Source organism: Python bivittatus, unplaced genomic scaffold (assembly GCF_059951505.1).
Source record: "Python bivittatus isolate LINGU-HERP-01145 unplaced genomic scaffold, Pbiv_v1 ctg000090_np1212, whole genome shotgun sequence".
Taxonomy (NCBI): domain Eukaryota; kingdom Metazoa; phylum Chordata; class Lepidosauria; order Squamata; family Pythonidae; genus Python; species Python bivittatus.
In genome coordinates, this window is record NW_028277046.1 from 2,674,260 (window position 1) to 2,691,662 (window position 17,403).

Sequence of the window (17,403 nt, forward strand, 5' to 3'; positions counted from 1 at the left end):
AAACATTGTCGAATGGGAAGGTTCTCCAGAGGACATCTAGCCCAACCCTCTGCTTAGTGTCCAAAGTTAATATAAACCAGAAAAACAGACCTTCTTTGGGCCCAGCTGGGGAAAGAATGGCTGCCTCTTCCAACGGAAACAGGAAGTACCAGACCTTAATGTTACAATCTTCGGTTAACCCAACATGCTAAGTTCAGTTGACCGAAACCATTAACCCCTTTTTGGGTGTCTACACAATGTTCTATCTTCCCTATTAAGCAAGCTATAGCAAAAGGACTTTGTTGTCTTGTGTGTTCACACTGGATTCACAAATGGACCAGAAATGGCTGGTGCATAATCATAATCAGATCCAAAGCTCAATAATAAACCTTATTTTGTCCAGTTGTGTCTGCCTCGGGGACCCTGCTACTTACTGTCACACAGTGGTACAGAGAGGATACTGTTACCATGGAAATATAATTTCCCCCATTAACCCAGCTAGGGGGAGAAAGTTGATTTGCATTTCCTGCTCCTTGCCTGGAGTCTCATCCTGAGGTTAGAGAGGCAGAATTCTGCCCCGGTAGTTCAGGTTATGATCTTCTTAGATTTGAAGAAGCCGTAATTCCCTTACTCCAAGTCAGGCCATCGCTCCATTTAGCGTTAGACCCTTTACACTCAGCAGTAACATGTGCTAAACAATCATGAGGCTTCTCTTTGGTTTCATATATTTCACATGTGCCCTCCTCCCCCTGTAGCATTAAGCTTACCAACTACAGCTGAACCTTGCTGCTGTGGTTTATTTAACAAACCGGGTCTCAACCTTGCTGTCCAAGTCTTCATACTGGCATCTTTTCCAGCTCGAATAGAAAATGAGATCTTTGGCATGGAAAGTAGGACGCGGGATTCAACCCTCCTGAATATTTGATATCAACACCATTTGATTCAGTGGGCCTGATTTTCTGAGGAGGAATGCATAGGATTATGATGGTGAGACTGGCTTGTTTTTAACATTTATTTGGGTATTTGTATTGTGATGCTGTAAGCCCTTCCAAAGTACTGCCACAGAGTTAAATTAATGGATCATTCTAAGCAGTAAATGCACAGGAAGTCCTGAAATTTCTGATTTTGCAAAAGGTTACTTACTGCAAGCAAGCCATTCTGGATGGTATTGGAAAACATCAGCAGTTCAGGCAGCAGAAGGGGTTAAAAAACCAACACTGCTACGTAAGGCCAGATCAAGAACAAGACATTTACAGTAGCCTGCTCTTATCCCATCAAGGAAATAAATGAAAGCTGTTTTAATTTCACCCCTGAAAGAGTTGGCTCTGAGACTGAAGGTTAATAGCTCTTGCCTGACTCATTCATTTTTCTCAATCGACAGTATTAAAACTTCTCTCCAGGAAATAAAAAGAGCAAATTAAATCTCCACTGATGTTCCTTAACCAGGACCACTGTTTGTCTGCATCATTAATAGAAAAATGGCTTGGATCTGGGAAGAAGATGCCTTCTATCCGTGTCTCAGGTGAGCGGAATTTAGGGTTAAGACAGAATACAGGTGTGTTTTCACATGTATAATGTATATATCCAAGTTCAGTAGGTGAGTAGCAAAGCAGTTATAAACAGGGCAGAGAGAAAGAAATCAGAGTACTTCAAGAAAGGGACGGGTTAAAAATGTGATTAAATACTGTAAATAAATGAAATGCTGAAGATGGAGGCAGGGACAAGATTGTGTTGACAGTGGCCATCCACAAAACGCTTGCTGGGTGTGGCACATTCACTCTGGTACTGTGGTACATTCACACATTTCCTGAAAGATCAATACGATGGACATGCGTGTTTTAAAAGTAACTTTAATATCTAGCTGGAGAGCACAAGAGCATCGGGCATCATCTGTAGTGTACCCAAAATATTAATATACAACAGCAGTTGGAAGAGTTACACACAACAGGAAGAAGGTCGCCTAAGATACACTACTCCGAGGAGTTCACAATCTGCGTTACAGGGTGTATCTCTTTATCCAACAATTACATTTTTCAGAAACAAACATCATATTATCAGTTGCACCCCATTCCCCATTTTAAGGAGAATCGTGAGCCACCCACTAGGGCACCACAATTCTAACGAGCAAAAATGCAGCTGGCTTGGGAATTCAAGAAGCATTTTGGCTGACTTCAACCCGCCTCGTTGATGCTCCCTGATGCGCTTTGAAACCAACTTGCCGTGCCGAATCGCAATGCGCTTACAGCTCTGGGAGTGTAGGGGTGGTGTTTAGTGTCCCTGCCTTGCTACTCCTGTTCCAGTCGCCATTGCGTTCACGGGCTGCACATCAAATGAGCCAGAAGCCACAAAACACAAGTTTTGTTTGGAGCCAGACGTGGCATTGGTGCACCACGGAACGAAGCAGGGAAGCTGCTATAGCTGACGGATGGGATGAGGATGGAGCAAATCTGGCCAACCTGGATAAGTCTTTAAAGCTCACTTTGGATTAAAGCCTACACTGAAAAAGGGGTCCAGACTCTTCCCCCTGTGCTGTACTTTGGGGCAGTGGGGAAGCCAGACATTTCCTTGCACCTGCTCTTAACCAGAAGCATTGCCAGAGCCCAGATGATGAAATCTCCCCTTACTGAGAGCATGGCCTTTTTTCAAAGTGGAAGGGAGTGCCTACCCACTTCGGCTCTGGCCCCACCCACCACTGGCTTCGGCCCCACCCCTTATGTAGGTCACAACAAGAATTACAGGAACACCCCTATGGGATTATCTATAAGCAGCTAGCCCAAGACTGCCTTGAAATCCAGGGAAGCCTGGCTGCTCCTTAGCAAAAAGAGATTGCAGAAAATACAGCGGTAGGGTCACTGTCACTGCTCCTCCTTGGCGTCCCTGCTGAAAATAACAAAACCGCACCGAGGCTGGGAGGATCAGCTTAGACCCACGCCTTGACTTGGTGCTTCCACTCCTTCGCGCACCCGCACAGCCCCCCTTCTTCGTACCACCGCCATTTCACACCTTTATACACCGCCCGGGCGCACGGCTGGAAGCACAGGAAGAGGTGCAGACGGCGTGCCAGGCTGCAGTAGAGGGCCATGGCCACCACAATGAGGGGAGACATGATAACAAAGCCGAGGATGATCAAGGCCGAAGAGCTGTTGTCGTCCAGGATGGTTTGGCAGTAGTAGGCGGTAGAGTGGAGCACCTGCAAAGAGGCGGAGGAAGCGAGTCAAGGGTGGGATCCCTGGAGGTGATCGCCCCCAGGGATCTTTGGGGGACTCTGTTGGTTGCCCTGGGAGAAGATTCGACCACTTTCAGTGCAAGGGTGCTTAACAGGGCCAGAGGCGTGGATTATATGCTGGAGTGCCCTCACTGAGTTACACCATGAGTCTCCTGAGCTCAAAATACCCTCAGTCGTCCCTGGAGGTGGCCAGGATTGATCCCACAGCCTTCTGCCTCTAAGGAGAGGCTCAGCCCTCCAGCTGTGTTCCTATCCAATACCTGTACTACCCAAAACCAAGACTACCTTGAGTTAAGCTTGACCCATCCCATCTATTCTTCTTGGATGGGATACAGAAGTGCTCTGCCATTGCCTTCCCCCAAAACATGTCTAGAACTCTGGAATGTCCTGCTAGTCTCCCATCCAAATACTAGCCAGGCCTGATCCTGCTTAGCATTTTGAGATGGTGATGGTGGTGGTGGTAATGAGGATGATTTTATCCTGCCTTGATCAGCAAAGTCATGTTGGTGCTTCCTTCTGGGAACCCTATTTTTTTCTGGTGGTCTCCTTTCCAGGTACTAAGCAGCCCCAACCTTGCCTAGCTCTGGGGAAGCTTCACAGTGATGTCTTTAAAAAGCTGGCCACTGACCAGCCTCAATATGAAGCCACTTTCCTCAAAATGGCAACCCCTTAGACTTAAAGAAAGCCCAAAATGCGTGGCAATTGGCCACAGGGGAAATTTGAACACGTTAGATGCTCATAATCCTTGGTCTGCTTTCAATCAACCTTCCTGATCTCTTCAAAGAGCTGATGGGAGAACACTAATCTGGCCTTGGACAGAGCTCCAGGGGCCGCTTGTCTCTCTTCCTTTCCCCCCACATACATTTACTTCATCTTCAGGCTGACGGTTAAATCCTGAGTCATTGCCAGAAAGAGCTTGCCCTTGTCAGATTAAAAGTTTAATTATCCATTATGGCTTTTGAACCTTTCTGAGCTAATCAGTAAGTGGAAATCTCTCCACTGTTGGTGTTTTGGGTTTTTTTTTCCCCAGTGGTATTTTTTGCCTGTTTAAAATTTTTCCAGGCTGCACGGTTGGAGGAAGGACAGCTCACCTGAAAAGCAGCTTGCATCATTATTATTGCCAGTATTATTTCTTTTCATGATCTATTATACAAACACACACCCCTATGAAATGTCCTCTCCAAGAATTAAAGGCAGCTTATTTGGGGAGCTTTGTTTTAGCCCCATAACAACAACCCTGCAGAGTAGGTTGAGCTGAGAGTGAGACCGACTGGCTGGAAATCACCCATTGAGCTTCCGGGGCTGAAGGTGGACTTGAATCCTGGGTCTCCCCAATCCTAGTTCAGCACCGCACCATGTTGACTCTCACTTGAGCCATAAACATCTAAGATGATAATCTCAGTAAAAGATTAGACTTCTAAAATAGAAATTAGGAGGGGAAAAATCTCTGTGCGCAGCTAAGCTACTTGTTATATTTGTAGAGCAGAAACAGGCTCTGCTAGAGTGGCTCATAGAGTCATGTGTCCCAATTTGGGCACCTTTTAGATGTGCACTTCAATTTCCAGTATTTTTGGCATTGGCCATGCTGGGAGGGGAATTCTGGGAGGTGCCCCACACTTCCTGGTTGGGAACTACTGAACTCAAGGCCAGTCAAATCCTTAATTAAAAGCCTCTGCCCTTGAAATGGTCATTGAAACCAAGGGGTTGCTAGTCCAAGAAAGAGCTAGAGCTTATGGAGGTGAGCAATGGAGGGCTCTTCCAAAATGGAGGAACCGTCCCCAAGAAGGTTCTGCCTCTGGGGCTCACCCAGAGAATTGGGGTGGCTGTTGGCATCACACCAGAGCCAAAGGTGCGCCATAAATGAACCATCCGGACTAAATACTCACACCCCATGGATCCCAAAGCAGAGTGCTGGAGACGATGAACTTCAGAGCCAACCCTTCCCCTCTAAAACCAGCCCACTCCACACCAGGAAACTGCCTCCTCACAACATTGTAAGTCTGGAGGGAATCTCTATTAATCTGTGGGGTGCACATTGAATCAGTCCCTAGAAGAGCTCGTACAGATCATTTTTCTTCTGCAGATCTAGGCTGAGATCATGGTTTCTAGGATGAGGGTCCACACTGAGGGCCATGTTCCTGAGCAGGCTGGCCCAATCAACTCGGCCGAGCCCTAGCGAAAGAACCCTTGATTCAATTTTATTTAGATTGATGGATAATGCCAATCAAATACCACCCACTGCCTGTTACGTTATAATGTCTGCTTGGGCAGCAACATTTTCTTTGCTGTAAGGGAAGAGAGGAGTGGGGTTGGGGAAAAAAAGAAGCAGAATGAAACGTTGCATGTCTTTGCTGCAGAGCGCGAGGCTTCAAATTCTGCCCCCTTGTCAAGAAAGGGTCAGTGTTGAAACAAAATAAACAGATTGACATTTCGTTGGTTTTTAGATTTGCCTGCACTTACAGCTTGGGAAATTCAGACATTTAGAAAATAGCCAATGTGGTTTCTGATCCCCCACCCACCCCTTTTTGCCTGCTTTCCCTGACCGATTGGCTATATGAGACACAAATAATGTTCTTCTGCGTTCCCTAATTATCAGGAACAGCCAGATTTTTGGCTTATTTTTTTTCAGAGGAAGCTCATCTTGGTCAGCCGTGGCTTGTTTTACAGTCTGCATTGGCAGGGCTTTTACTGGGTGTTAAGCCAAAGTTTATTTTATAAGGTAGCTGGATACATGCCAGACAGAGCCCAAACCCAAAAGCCATATCATGGCTTAGCCCGCTATGTAAACTCAAACCAAGAGTGACATTCTATAAAGGGGGTGGCTTTTTTGTGTTATGTGAAAGAAATGGTTAATTACAACTAATTTTCCCTAGCAAATTACCCTCTTTGAGCTTTTTGTCCTGACTGATTGTATTTATATGGCTACCCACCAGCATGTATTCTCTGGGCAGCCTGCAGAGCAAGGCAAACAGAATAAAATGGTACCGCTTAGCAAAATGGACTGTAATAAAAAAATATTGCAACCAAACTTTATGGCCGAAGACAAACTTCACTGAAAGCTAACAGCCCAATTACTGTCTTGAACTAAAAACTGGACTGACCCAGCAAGAGTGCAGGCACTGTTTAAGAAGTCTGAGGGCGAATAAGGAGGACTTCACTCGGTCCCTCATCTCAATAATCTCTAAAGGGATCATCAAGAGATCTGGGGGCGAGAGTGGACAGTTTGGTGAAGATGCCCCATATGTCAGGATGCTGTGGAAGAAAGGAAAACCCCAGGTTGGAGACAGGAACCCAAAAAACTTTGTTATCATGACTTCTTTATGCAAATCTTGGAATACAATTCCAATGGAGGCTTAGGGTAATGGATAAGATGGTGCCTCCTTATTCCGTGAATAAGTCCAACTGTGACTTTAATTTTAATTTTGGCCACAGGATGTAATCTTCAGATTTCAGTCCTGTCCCCCGCATAGGCTTCCAGGAGTTCTTGTCTTTCAAAGGAATGGGATTCTATTTAATACTTAAATGCCATTGGATTTCACTTTTCCTTTTCTCAGGGCAGCTAATTTCCACCATTAGCACTCAGAGGGAAGGATATCAGACAGGAAAGAAAGCCCTTTTTCATCTTTTTCAGGCCTCCCCAATTTTTTTCCAGGTGGTGGCTATGAAATGAATCAAAGAACATTCCGCAGATAAAACTCTGGTTTGAGTAACTCCCCCTCCAAAAAAAAAGTTAAGGAATTAAACTCCTCTAGTTAAGGAGCTGATCTGCCAAGTGAAGGGATGGAAGGGTACAATTTCCCCCCCCCCAATAGGAAAGCGATAAGTGCCTGTCAAAAACAACACCCTTAAAATGGAGAAATACAACTTGAGATGAATAAAATCTGCAGGAGACAGAGAGAAGTGATCAGGCCAAGGGAGGTCCACCATGCGGAAGGTCAGTGATGCGGGTTAACAGAATAAGAATTTAGTAGTGTTAGTTTTCAGGCCCAGATGGCAAAGCGGATGCTTTGAAATCTGTCAGCAGTCTTCTGGCAGGATGGGGGAAAAGTCTAGATTTGTATCAATGGGAGTTATAATCTGGCTTTGGTGTGATTGCTGCTGTTTTGCTAAGTACACAGATGATACGGAGTGCGTACAGGAAACCGGCTTTCCTGGGGGAAACCCACCCTGCAGACCCAATCTCTGCCCTTCCCCTTTACAGCTATCTAACACAGTGGCCATGACACCATGTGGCAATGAGTTCCACTGTTGAACCACACATGGAGGGAAGAAACACCTTTGCCAAAGTTGAGATCTCCAACAATTTAGCAGTATTGGTAAAAAGATCGAAAGCTTTGCATGAACCCCAGCAAAATAGCACACCCCCTATTTTCATACTCTGTTTAACTTCATACACCTCGATTATCTTGCCTTCTTCCTTAATTGCCTTCTTCCTAAGCTAAATCTCACTTTAATTCCAGTCTTGCTTTGTCGGGTTCTGATGCGTAGCGGCTTCTTTTGCTTTGCCTCCTCCGTGTTGTTTTCTAACAGCAGCAATATGTATATGTTTTTTTTAAAACTGTGATGAAATGGTGGGACTTTCCTACAATCTTATGGCAGGTAATTAAGGCCTGTAAAGCCCAGGGGAGTTTGATTGTTCTTTAATGTATGGTAATAAACAACTCCAGGGAGATGGGCTGAATATCTGCCCACATTAGGGAAGTGCCTGTGCTAATTTCTGCATCAGGGATGCTGAAGGGACGGAGGTGGGAGAGAGAGAACCCGGCTGCACAAATTAAAGCTTGAGCTGGTTCTGCATTTCCCAGTGCCTTTTTTCTTGTTGCTCTTAAGAAACACAACCCTCCAAGAATTTACACCCTTGGGATTCTTCAATCCGTTCTTGTTCACGAGCAAAGAGTTGCAGAAGGCTTTTGGTGATGGCTGGAAAACCAACTGAACCTAATCACTCAGAGGCAAGGCGAGGAGGGACCTTGTATCTGTGCTTTCTAAGCCAGGGGGAGGAAGAGCTGCCCTTCTGTTTTTCCAGATCTTGTTGGGAGGGTCTTTCCTTTGGCCCTTTAAGGAGGAAAGGGGACTTCCAAAGTGATCTGGGGGCTTTCTAGCAGAGCCTGGCCACTCATCCATTGGGATTGGATTGGATTGGATTGGATTGGATTGGATTGGATTGGATTGGATTGGATTGGATTGGATTGGATTGGATTGGAGGACTGGCAGAGGAGTGGCCCTCCAGGTGAGGGACGCTGGGAGTTGTAGTTCCACAGCATTAGGAGGAGCTTCCCAGTCCCTGAAGGTTCTCTTTAACCTTCCACCCATCTGCTGAAAATAAGAGTAACTGGGAATTCTAACATCTGTGGACAAACACAGATGCAAAGATTTTTCAGTTCATTCCCAGTTGGCCAAGGAAGCTAAGCTGAGTAATGGGACAGTGAGCACGCCTTGGCTTTGCATTCCCTGGTGCCCCATCTACCGTGGATGGCTGAATGAGTTTAGAAAGAACATTCTGCTTGCGTAACATGACCAGTATTCAATGCGTAGCATCCGATCGCTGCTCTGCAGGAACTGCTTGCCGCAAAACCTGGCGGATTCTGAGGAGTCATTAACCAACAATACCCTTGAATGCCCAAAGGTGTCATTTGCCTCCTTGTGCATTTGGTTGCAACTACAGAAAGGGAAATAGACACATGGCAGTCTCCAGGCAGGGGGGACATGGGTAGGACAGATTCAGATTCATCTCAAACTGGGCTGAGCTTTGAGCATTAGAGAATCAGTTTTCAGAGCACTCGTGCGTGTGTTGGTATCCATTGCCACTGATTCTAGAAAGGTCATTTAGAGAGCAAAGTTACAAACCAGGGCTGATTTAGTATTTTAATAGCCCCCTTTAATTAAGCTGGTTTGAACCTCCGCTGGCTGCCGCTCTTAAATCAATTAAAAAGTAATTGGGATGCAGAGAAAGCAAAGGCACAGGAATTTTTTGGCACTTCAGGACCACGGTCAGCTCCTGATATTGGCTCCGTGCCCAGGATGGGCTGATGAGGGAATCTTGGGGGACATTCCCCATTTTCCAACATGAACATTTTGTAAAGGGTGCCCCAGAAAGTGGAGGGTGGGCCAATTGCCCTGCAGAATTGACTGCCGCCAGCTCAGATGCAGTGGAGGATGGTTTTTCCATATCCCTTGGCTATTTTAGCTAAACTCTGTGGTGTCTGAAAGAGCTTTGCTAGAGAAGGACAAATCAATCAGTTTTGCTTTTGCTCAGTTTCTCTTTGGCAACCCGTTTCCCCCTAAAATAATGCCTCCTGGGGTTTAATTTAACCAAATATATGAATCCATTTGTGCATTTCTCCTGTCTCTACATAGTCATCTGCAGTTTTTGGGGGGCGAGCCAGATCTCCTAATTCTGAAAATCCATGGGTGGATTCCAATTTGCCAGAATCAAATCTGGTAACTGGGCAGACCAAGTTTCTTCTCTGTTCCTACCTTCTGACTGCATTTGCTCTTAAACTGGTTGGTGAATTTACTGAGTCTGTGCAATACATTGAAGCAGACGTTCACCCAACAGGCTAGAGTTGCAACACACAGACAGAGAGACCAACACAATGGCCAAAGTTTGCAGTTGCTTGATCTTTAACTGACCTGGTTAAATGGGTTCTTTAAAGGCTGAAATCCACTGCTACTATCCGATCTCTGAGATTAGGAGGAACATTGTTTGTGGGAACCACCTTCTAACTAGATTGGTCTGTAGTTCTCTCTACTGAGCTAGTGGTTAGAGACTGGTTAGCGAATGGTTAGAGACTGGTTAGTGGTTAGCTAGTGGTTAGAGAGAGAACAGGTGGCTCTAAGGAAGAACACCTGGTTTGCCTACAGAAGATCTCAAATTAAATCTCCCACATGTCCCAAGAGCAGCTCCCAGTCGGTTCACTGCATGAAGATAGATATAGAACTCTTAGTTGGAAAGAGGCAGTGAGACTGTCTGGCCCAACCCTGCTCTGGGCAGGAATTTGAGTCAGCCTTCCAACAAACATCTATCTAGCCTCTGTTGAAGACATCTGCTAAAGGAGATCCAATACTTCCATGAGGAATTGGTCCCACTGTTGTATTGCTCTTGCTGTTAAGAAAAGGTTCCTTCCCTCACCAAGAACCCTTCTCATTGGAATCTGCCTTTTTTTAACAAGGCAAAAGAGAACAGATCATGTCCTCTTCAGGGTGATTCAGCCTCAGATATCTAAAGAACGTTCTCCCATCTCTCCTAGGTTTTTCAGTGCCCTCCCTGATCATCCCCACTGCCCTTCTCTGAATTCCTTCCAAACGCCTTGACTCAGGAGAAGCCAGCATTCCTTTTTTTCTGGAAATATCTCTAGCAGGGTTGATAAAACTCAAACTTCCTAGGTATCCAAAGGAAGAGACCAGATCAAATGCCTTTTGTCTGCGTTTGTCCCTAATGGAACGCACGCTAGCTTGGCTGTCGATCCGCAGAATACTTAATAAGAACAAAATGAGTTTGTCAATCTGAATGAATCAAGGATTGGTCAGTGCGGTCTGGGCCCAAACTTCCATACTGAAGACATGGCTAATATTGATTCAGAATTTTTTACCCCTGTTATTGCTTTGACTGGCCTCGTTCTCTCTTTCTTTCTGCTTTTAATGTAGCAGACAAATTCTGGAGACTGACTCTGGCAAGGGGGGGAAGCCTTAATTAAAAAGAAATTAAATAGAATTCAGTCTGTGTCGGCAAATGCAGACAAAAGCTGGGGAGCAGGAGGAAGGCTGCACTGGGGAAAAAAATAGGAGCATGCCACGAGAAAAATACTGTGACAATAACATGGAAATTCTGGGGAGTCAACCAAGGCTGGAAAGAATGTTCCTGACACTAAAGATGTGGAATTTACTTAGGCAGTATTAGAGGTTTAGTAGGTACTGCAGAGGAAATTTACATATGTGTATATTTTTTAAAGTGATGCATTACTTCAAAACTAATAACTTGAATTACTAAATTACTAAAATTAATAACTTGAATTCCTCTCTGCTCCTCTTGTTCTGCTTCCTCCCCAAAAGCTGATAGCACGAAGCTGTTTTTTCTAGTATTACAGGCAGACTGTGTTCTTACAACCCATTTTGCCCAGAATTAATGATTTTTCTGGGTTCCCACAAGACATTAGTGGAAGCTTTTTGAGTGATAGAGGCCTTGATGGGACACAAAATTATCTGTGCACCAAGTTTAACTTTTCTCTTAGAAGATCTTACTTCTTGTTGTGAGGTAGATTCTTATTTAATCTTACAAGGCCTTGTTTTTATTCCTTCTCATTGCAGATAGGCGTGTCAAGCAAAACCATCCAATATTTATGTATTCATTTAGAGTATGTACATATTAAGGATAAGATTCCAGGTGAGTAAAACTAGAATGAAAGAATAGAGATGGCAAAGAAGCAGATTTCAACTAACTCTTGGGAGAAATATCCAAGCAGTTTAGGATTCTTGGACCATAAGATGGGCTGCCTCAGCAGGAGAGAATTGAAGCCTTATTTGCTGGAGGATTTTAAAGAAAGCCATTTGAATGAGAAACTCCACAGCTGTTGGCTAGACGGGGAAGTCAAAAAGCATCTGAGAAGAGGACAGTGTCAAACCTCTGTTGGAGAAGGGAAGGGAAGGGAAGGGAAGGGAAGGGAAGGGAAGGGAAGGGAAGGGAAGGGAAGAGAAGAGAAGAGAAGAGAAGAGAAGAGAAGAGAAGAGAAGAGAAGAGAAGAGAAGAGAAGAGAAGAGAAGAGAAGAGAAGAGAAGAGAAATCCTGCACAGATGTATCCATAAAATTGCCAGAAGTCAAGTTTGTACTCCAAATAGACTTTAAGTGTAATTATGATTTCAAGTGAAGAAAACACAGTTACATCTTGCTTTGCAGTGCCTTCAGGGAACGAGACGGGTGGGCAAGATGACCCTCTAAGGCTCCTAAATGGTCTTCAGACTACATGGTTGGCCTTTGACTTGCTGTAATTTTACCCTCTCCTTGCGGGGCTGAATTTTGTCCCCAACAATATCAAAGATTGTCCTTTTCTGGAGCATAAGTCAGGGCTTCACCTGTCCCACTCAGTTGGTTGCTTGCTAAATTGCTATATTGCTAAACTGGACCGGCTGACACCCTCTGAATGAAACCCTGGTGCTTCCTATTATTTTCCCACTTTTCACAATAGCTGAAGATCAACCCGAAGTTTCTGGAATCTTTCCCATGCTGCAGTTTTTACAGTTGCTATCTTCACATCGTATCCAGTGCCTGTGCAAATAAACCCTACGTGGTTGGATGTAAGGGGCTAATTCAGAAGATAAGCAAGAATGAAAACCACTTTCTCATAGCACACTGAATCATAAGCTACTTAGTCCTACCTTACTTTAGATTACTATGTGGTGAGTATCCAGCCAGTTAGTTGAGGTTGCTCCCTAGAACGTCACGTTTAGAGGTACTCTACCTGGAGCGCCTCTCAGCAGATAGAATCAGATCCAATTGGACGTGCTGAAAACAATCCAAATCAATTTGGTTTTCTAAACAGGATTGGATTCGGAAAGTCGGTGAACAAAAAAGCCATGGATTCTTCTCCAAATCACACAGCCCTCATCCTCAATCTCTTAGCTGGAGGTAGGGTACCATCAAGATAGGGGGAGAGCCATGCTTACCAGGAATGATAAGATATCCCATATTTCGAAGATTGGGAGACAAATGCTGTAAGCTTCATCTATCCCTCTCTACTGGCATGAATGGCTGGTGGCTAGTAGCTCTCCTACTTTTGCCCCCTTGCAGGGTGAGGGACAATAACTTGGGTTTTTGCAGAGAGCTGCTTTTATATCCACAGAAGGAGCAAGCAGTTGAGAAGGGAGTTGGTTGCTCATCTGGCTAAGGGTTGAGGGTCAGAAGAGTTAACTTTTGCTCATCTGGCTAAGAGTTTGAGGGTTGGAAGAGTTAACTTCCAAACCAAAGGGTGATCCTTTAGACTAAGATCATTGGTCAAGTCCGGCTTCTCCTATTTAAGAAGAGTCTTTGCACATTTGTATACTAGCTGTCGTTGTCCAAATATGCATGTTACTGCTCATACGTTCAGGTTCCTCTCAGAAGAGAAGTCTCCCAAAGACTAAAGGGCTAAAATTATAGCATTATAAATTATAATTATAAAATTGGGGTTGCAGCCCACAGCAGCACCATGAACATCACCATTCCCTATAATAGCATCATGCCCCAAAAAGCATCTGTAAACAGCCAGGATGCTTTCTCTTCACAGTGAAATGAATCCAACAGAGGAACTCCCTGACACCTGAGGAAGTGAGCAGGTTGGCTACCCTTGGATCTCTATCCCCCCTTTCCTTAACAAGGGTCAACCTGGAAATAAAACCACAGACAGTGGTGCCATTTGGGTGGGACTTTGCGGGTAAAGTCCCATTGAACAGAACGAGTGTGATGCATCCATTGTATTACGGCTACCTTACGATGCGTGCCATCAAATGAAGGACCACCTATTCCAGGATGGCAGAGTGGTTAAGGGGTTGGGCAAGGACCGAGGTGCTCCAGCTTCACATGGAAGCTTCCTGGCTGACTTTGGACTAGTCACTCTCTCAGCTCAACCGACCTCATAGCTGTTGCCGTGAAAAATAGGAGGAGGGAACACTACGTACATCATCCTGAGGTCATGAAGAAAGGCAGAATATAAACCTAATAATAAATACATCAGAGTACAATGGGATGAAGCATGAGACCATTAAATCTAGCACGTATGATTATTTAACTGCTCTGCTAAAGACAGATGATGCCTCTGAGAACGTATAGAGCAAAAACCTCTCCCATCCACTAGACAAAGCTTACCTAATTACACACTCCCCTGTTTGGGACTTCTGCACTGGAAAGTTCAATTTGCTGCATAATACTTACCCGGGAGTGACACTGGAATCCAAAATAGACCACGACTATGGCGGGCATAAGGACCACCGAAAAGATGGCAGCCATCAGAAGGAAGTTCAGGAGAAAAGCAAAAGAGTTCATTGCCCCCACCAGGCAAGTCCATACCCAACAACCACAGGTGCTACGACGCTCCATGGGCAGGAGCTGATCCTCCATGTTATAAGGTGGGAGAGTTTGGATCATGTGTGAAGTGTCAGAGAGGTTGTCCACCTCATAGTCATCAATGTCCTGATCAGACATTTTCGGAAAGATCAAACCAGGTTTGATCTTTTCCCCCTCTCTTCCTCAAGTCCCCCTTTGCCTGAATTTCTCTTCTCTTTTCTGCCCTCCAAAATGGAGAACTCCACTCAGTCTTTCCAGTTAGGTGAGGTGATAGTGGCAGAGGTGGGATTTCCCAAAGTGGTGGCCACTTCCAGGAAACGGGAGACTGGATGGAGGTGGGTTTTGGAGCAGTCTAAGAGGGAAGCTCTTACATGTCCTTTAGGGATCAGGTGGTGGCCTCACATGAAATGGTAGGAGATGGAGAAGACCTTCCAAGAGATGTGATGAACTTTTCCAGCAAGCAGACAGCTCCCAAGGTTTACCTGCCGGAGTTCTTGGTCCAAAAAGATTGCCAGTGTGAAATTTGCCCAAAAAAGGGGGGAAAGGCACGTGTATCACCCTCTGCTTTCACCTTGTGGGCTGAGTTTCCAGCTAGATGCCAGCTTTCCTGGAGTTCCACGCCACTCCAGTCCTCCCTCAGCACTCCTCAAGTCTCCACAGCAGTTTGCCCAGGATTCATTCCGTGATTATCTCGGCAGGGTTCGGTCCTTGGACCTTTCATTTCCCACTTCTTCTCTTCTGTGATGTCCAGAAGCAGGAAGGCTCCTTCCCCCCCACCCTTCTGAGCCAGCTCTGATCGCTGCGCAGCGTTGCCGTTCGCAGGCAGCTGCACTGAATTCTCTCCTGCAGGCATCCAATCCTTAGCTGCTGCTTCTCTCCACCCCTTCAAGCTGCTTACTACACACAGTTGCCATCCAGCCAGGCCCACTGCTGATCTTTTGCTTGGTGTTCCTGGTCTGCGTCTCCTCTTGTGATCGGCGGTCAGGATGGGGGAACAGGAAGGGGGCTGATGAAGGGGAGGCTGGTGGCAGGCAGTAGCGAGGGATGGAAAAAAGAGGGTTCATAACAAGGGATCAGAAAGCGGTCGAGGCTCTGCCTCGTCTACACCAGGTGCCCAATTCTACCTCTGCCTTTGACTTGCAGCTTTTTTGCATTTTGGATTATTTTGGGGACAAGCTGCTCCGTTGCAATAGCTCTGAGAGATTTGCAAAAAATACAGTAATAGAGCGTGGCTGCTATTAGTCCATGTTGATGCTAGCTAAGGGGGGTTAGGAGGCTGGCACCATCTCTAAAGGCAACCTTCGTGTTCCACTGAAGGCTTTTCAGAAGTACAAATGAAGAAGTCCCGATATTTCCCATCCGTTGAATTAAACTGGTTGGCTTGAGCATGTTCTGGTTAACTGGAAGAAAGAAACATGGACAGGCTGGCGGATCCCAACATGGATGTGTTTCTACTAACATTAGAAACACGTATCCATAGCCTTAAAAACCAGCCGCCCTTCCCTGATCTCAGCGATCTTTGGTTTTGAGAGAAATTCTGCCACGTGGTGGTTGCAGAAAAGCTACCGTATTTGGTTAGCCCAAACCTAGCCTAAATTGAGAGACGCAGGAAGGAGAAACATAACAAGGTATTTTATGCTAGTCACCGCTCAGGCTATTATATCTATATCTATATATCAAGTGGACTGTATGCTTAGAATCATTTCTGGAAGCAACATCGCTTGCTGGCAATTAGCTGCAATAGATAACAGGGACTCTGTCGTTTTAGATATTGACTAGGTTCCCAAGGGGCGCTAAACCAGAGATAGACCACCAGTGGCCCTCAGAGCACCCTGAGATCAGAGTGCCCTAAAGTAAATAAGAACTATTCTGCTTTGCAAACCATGATTGCTACCTTCGGGGCCAATCTGTCTCTTGTGGTGCTCCCAACCTGAACCTCTCAAATAAAGATACAAAAGCCTCAAATAGTCCCGTGAAAATTCAGATGGACTCTCCAAGCGAGAGAGAGAGAGTTGGAAAGGTTGCTTCGGTGTTGATGCCGAGGGAGGACGGCCTCTCCCCGTCCCCACTGCAAAATGTTCCTGCATTTGCCCAATTAACTCCATCAGCAAAGCCCTTTCCAACAGCATGGGCGCAAAGGCGATTCATTGCGCAACTTCCCAAGGGCCTTGTGTGGCTTGCTACCCGTTAATGAGCTATTGACACATCCCCCCCACTGTGCTCCCCAACCACCTCATCGGGGCCTAATAGCTCATTAAAAGATATACAAATAGAGTCCCTGGAGAGCAGGACTGCCTTTGAAGGAAGAAGGGAAGAAATATGCATGTTTCCATATGAGCGTTTAAGGGAATGGTGTCTCTCTCTCCTTTGATCATCTCAGTCTGTGTCTCTGACATCAATGGGAATGGAAAAGAAGTTACTTTGGGGAGAGCCTGTGACTATATTTATGGTTCACGCTGATACATTGGGGGGTTATGGGGAAATTTCATGTCTGTGATGCATAATGCTTCTTTTGAGCACAAGCTGGAATGCCTTCCGTTTTGCTACCTGGTCGAGTTACCTGGGTGATTATTAGACAATGCTAAGATACTTTATTTATTTGATTTATTTATTAAATTTCTCCCCCGCCCATCTCCCCCCAATGGATGTTGGCAGGGGGGGAGGTCTTATGGATGGATTTTCTCTGATGCCCTCCTTGCATCTTGAATGATTCCTGTAGGTGATGCTAGGCTGAATTAGATTCTTTTTATCTGCAGTGCGGGTTGCTGCATTTCCCCCTGTAACACAGGTACAACCAAATGTCTTGCAGTCATTGCAAAAATGACTTGGTCATTGGCCAAGTTGGTCCTCCGAATGAGGATCTCTGGGGAGGCAAAACAGCACCACGACATAAACGGGAATTATCACAGGTTTGGGAAAGACCTAGGGTTTAACACCCTGAGACTTGGGGACTCCAAAATATCCTGACCATAAAACCTTGCCCTGCTTGGTGGTTGGGCTAGAAGATATCCCACATTCCTTCCACCTCTATGATTCTATGATAAGGAACTAGCTGGATGGGTGGAACAAAGCATTTGGGAGATGGGAGTGGCTGACTGACTCAGAGTGGGTACCTTCCACATTGCAATATTGTGTGACATGGTCCCATTTCTGGCCTAAAATG

At 45.5% G+C, this 17,403-nt stretch overlaps 1 protein-coding gene across 1 annotated transcript; it reads right to left on the reverse strand.

The window, feature by feature from the left end:
* Window positions 1-2,711: 2,711 nt before the first annotated feature.
* TMEM278 (transmembrane protein 278) lies at window positions 2,712-14,378 on the reverse strand. The gene is made up of 2 exons (XM_007429865.2): window positions 14,109-14,378; window positions 2,712-3,169 (listed from the first exon to the last, which is right to left on the reverse strand). Exons 1-2 carry the CDS (start codon window positions 14,376-14,378, stop codon window positions 2,900-2,902), a joined length of 540 nt encoding a protein of 179 aa, XP_007429927.1. The 3' UTR covers window positions 2,712-2,899.
* Between the last annotated feature and the right edge of the window lie 3,025 nt (window positions 14,379-17,403).

What these genes read in the sequence shown, in the direction of transcription:
- TMEM278 (XM_007429865.2), bottom strand. Translation starts at nt 14,378, where the DNA reads ATGTCTGATCAGGACATTGATGACTATGAGGTGGACAACCTCTCTGAC. An exon ending in GATTCCAGTGTCACTCCCGG is followed by an intron (nt 3,170 to 14,108) that starts GTAAGTATTATG and finishes GCCTCTTTGCAG; the next exon opens with GTGCTCCACTCTACCGCCTA.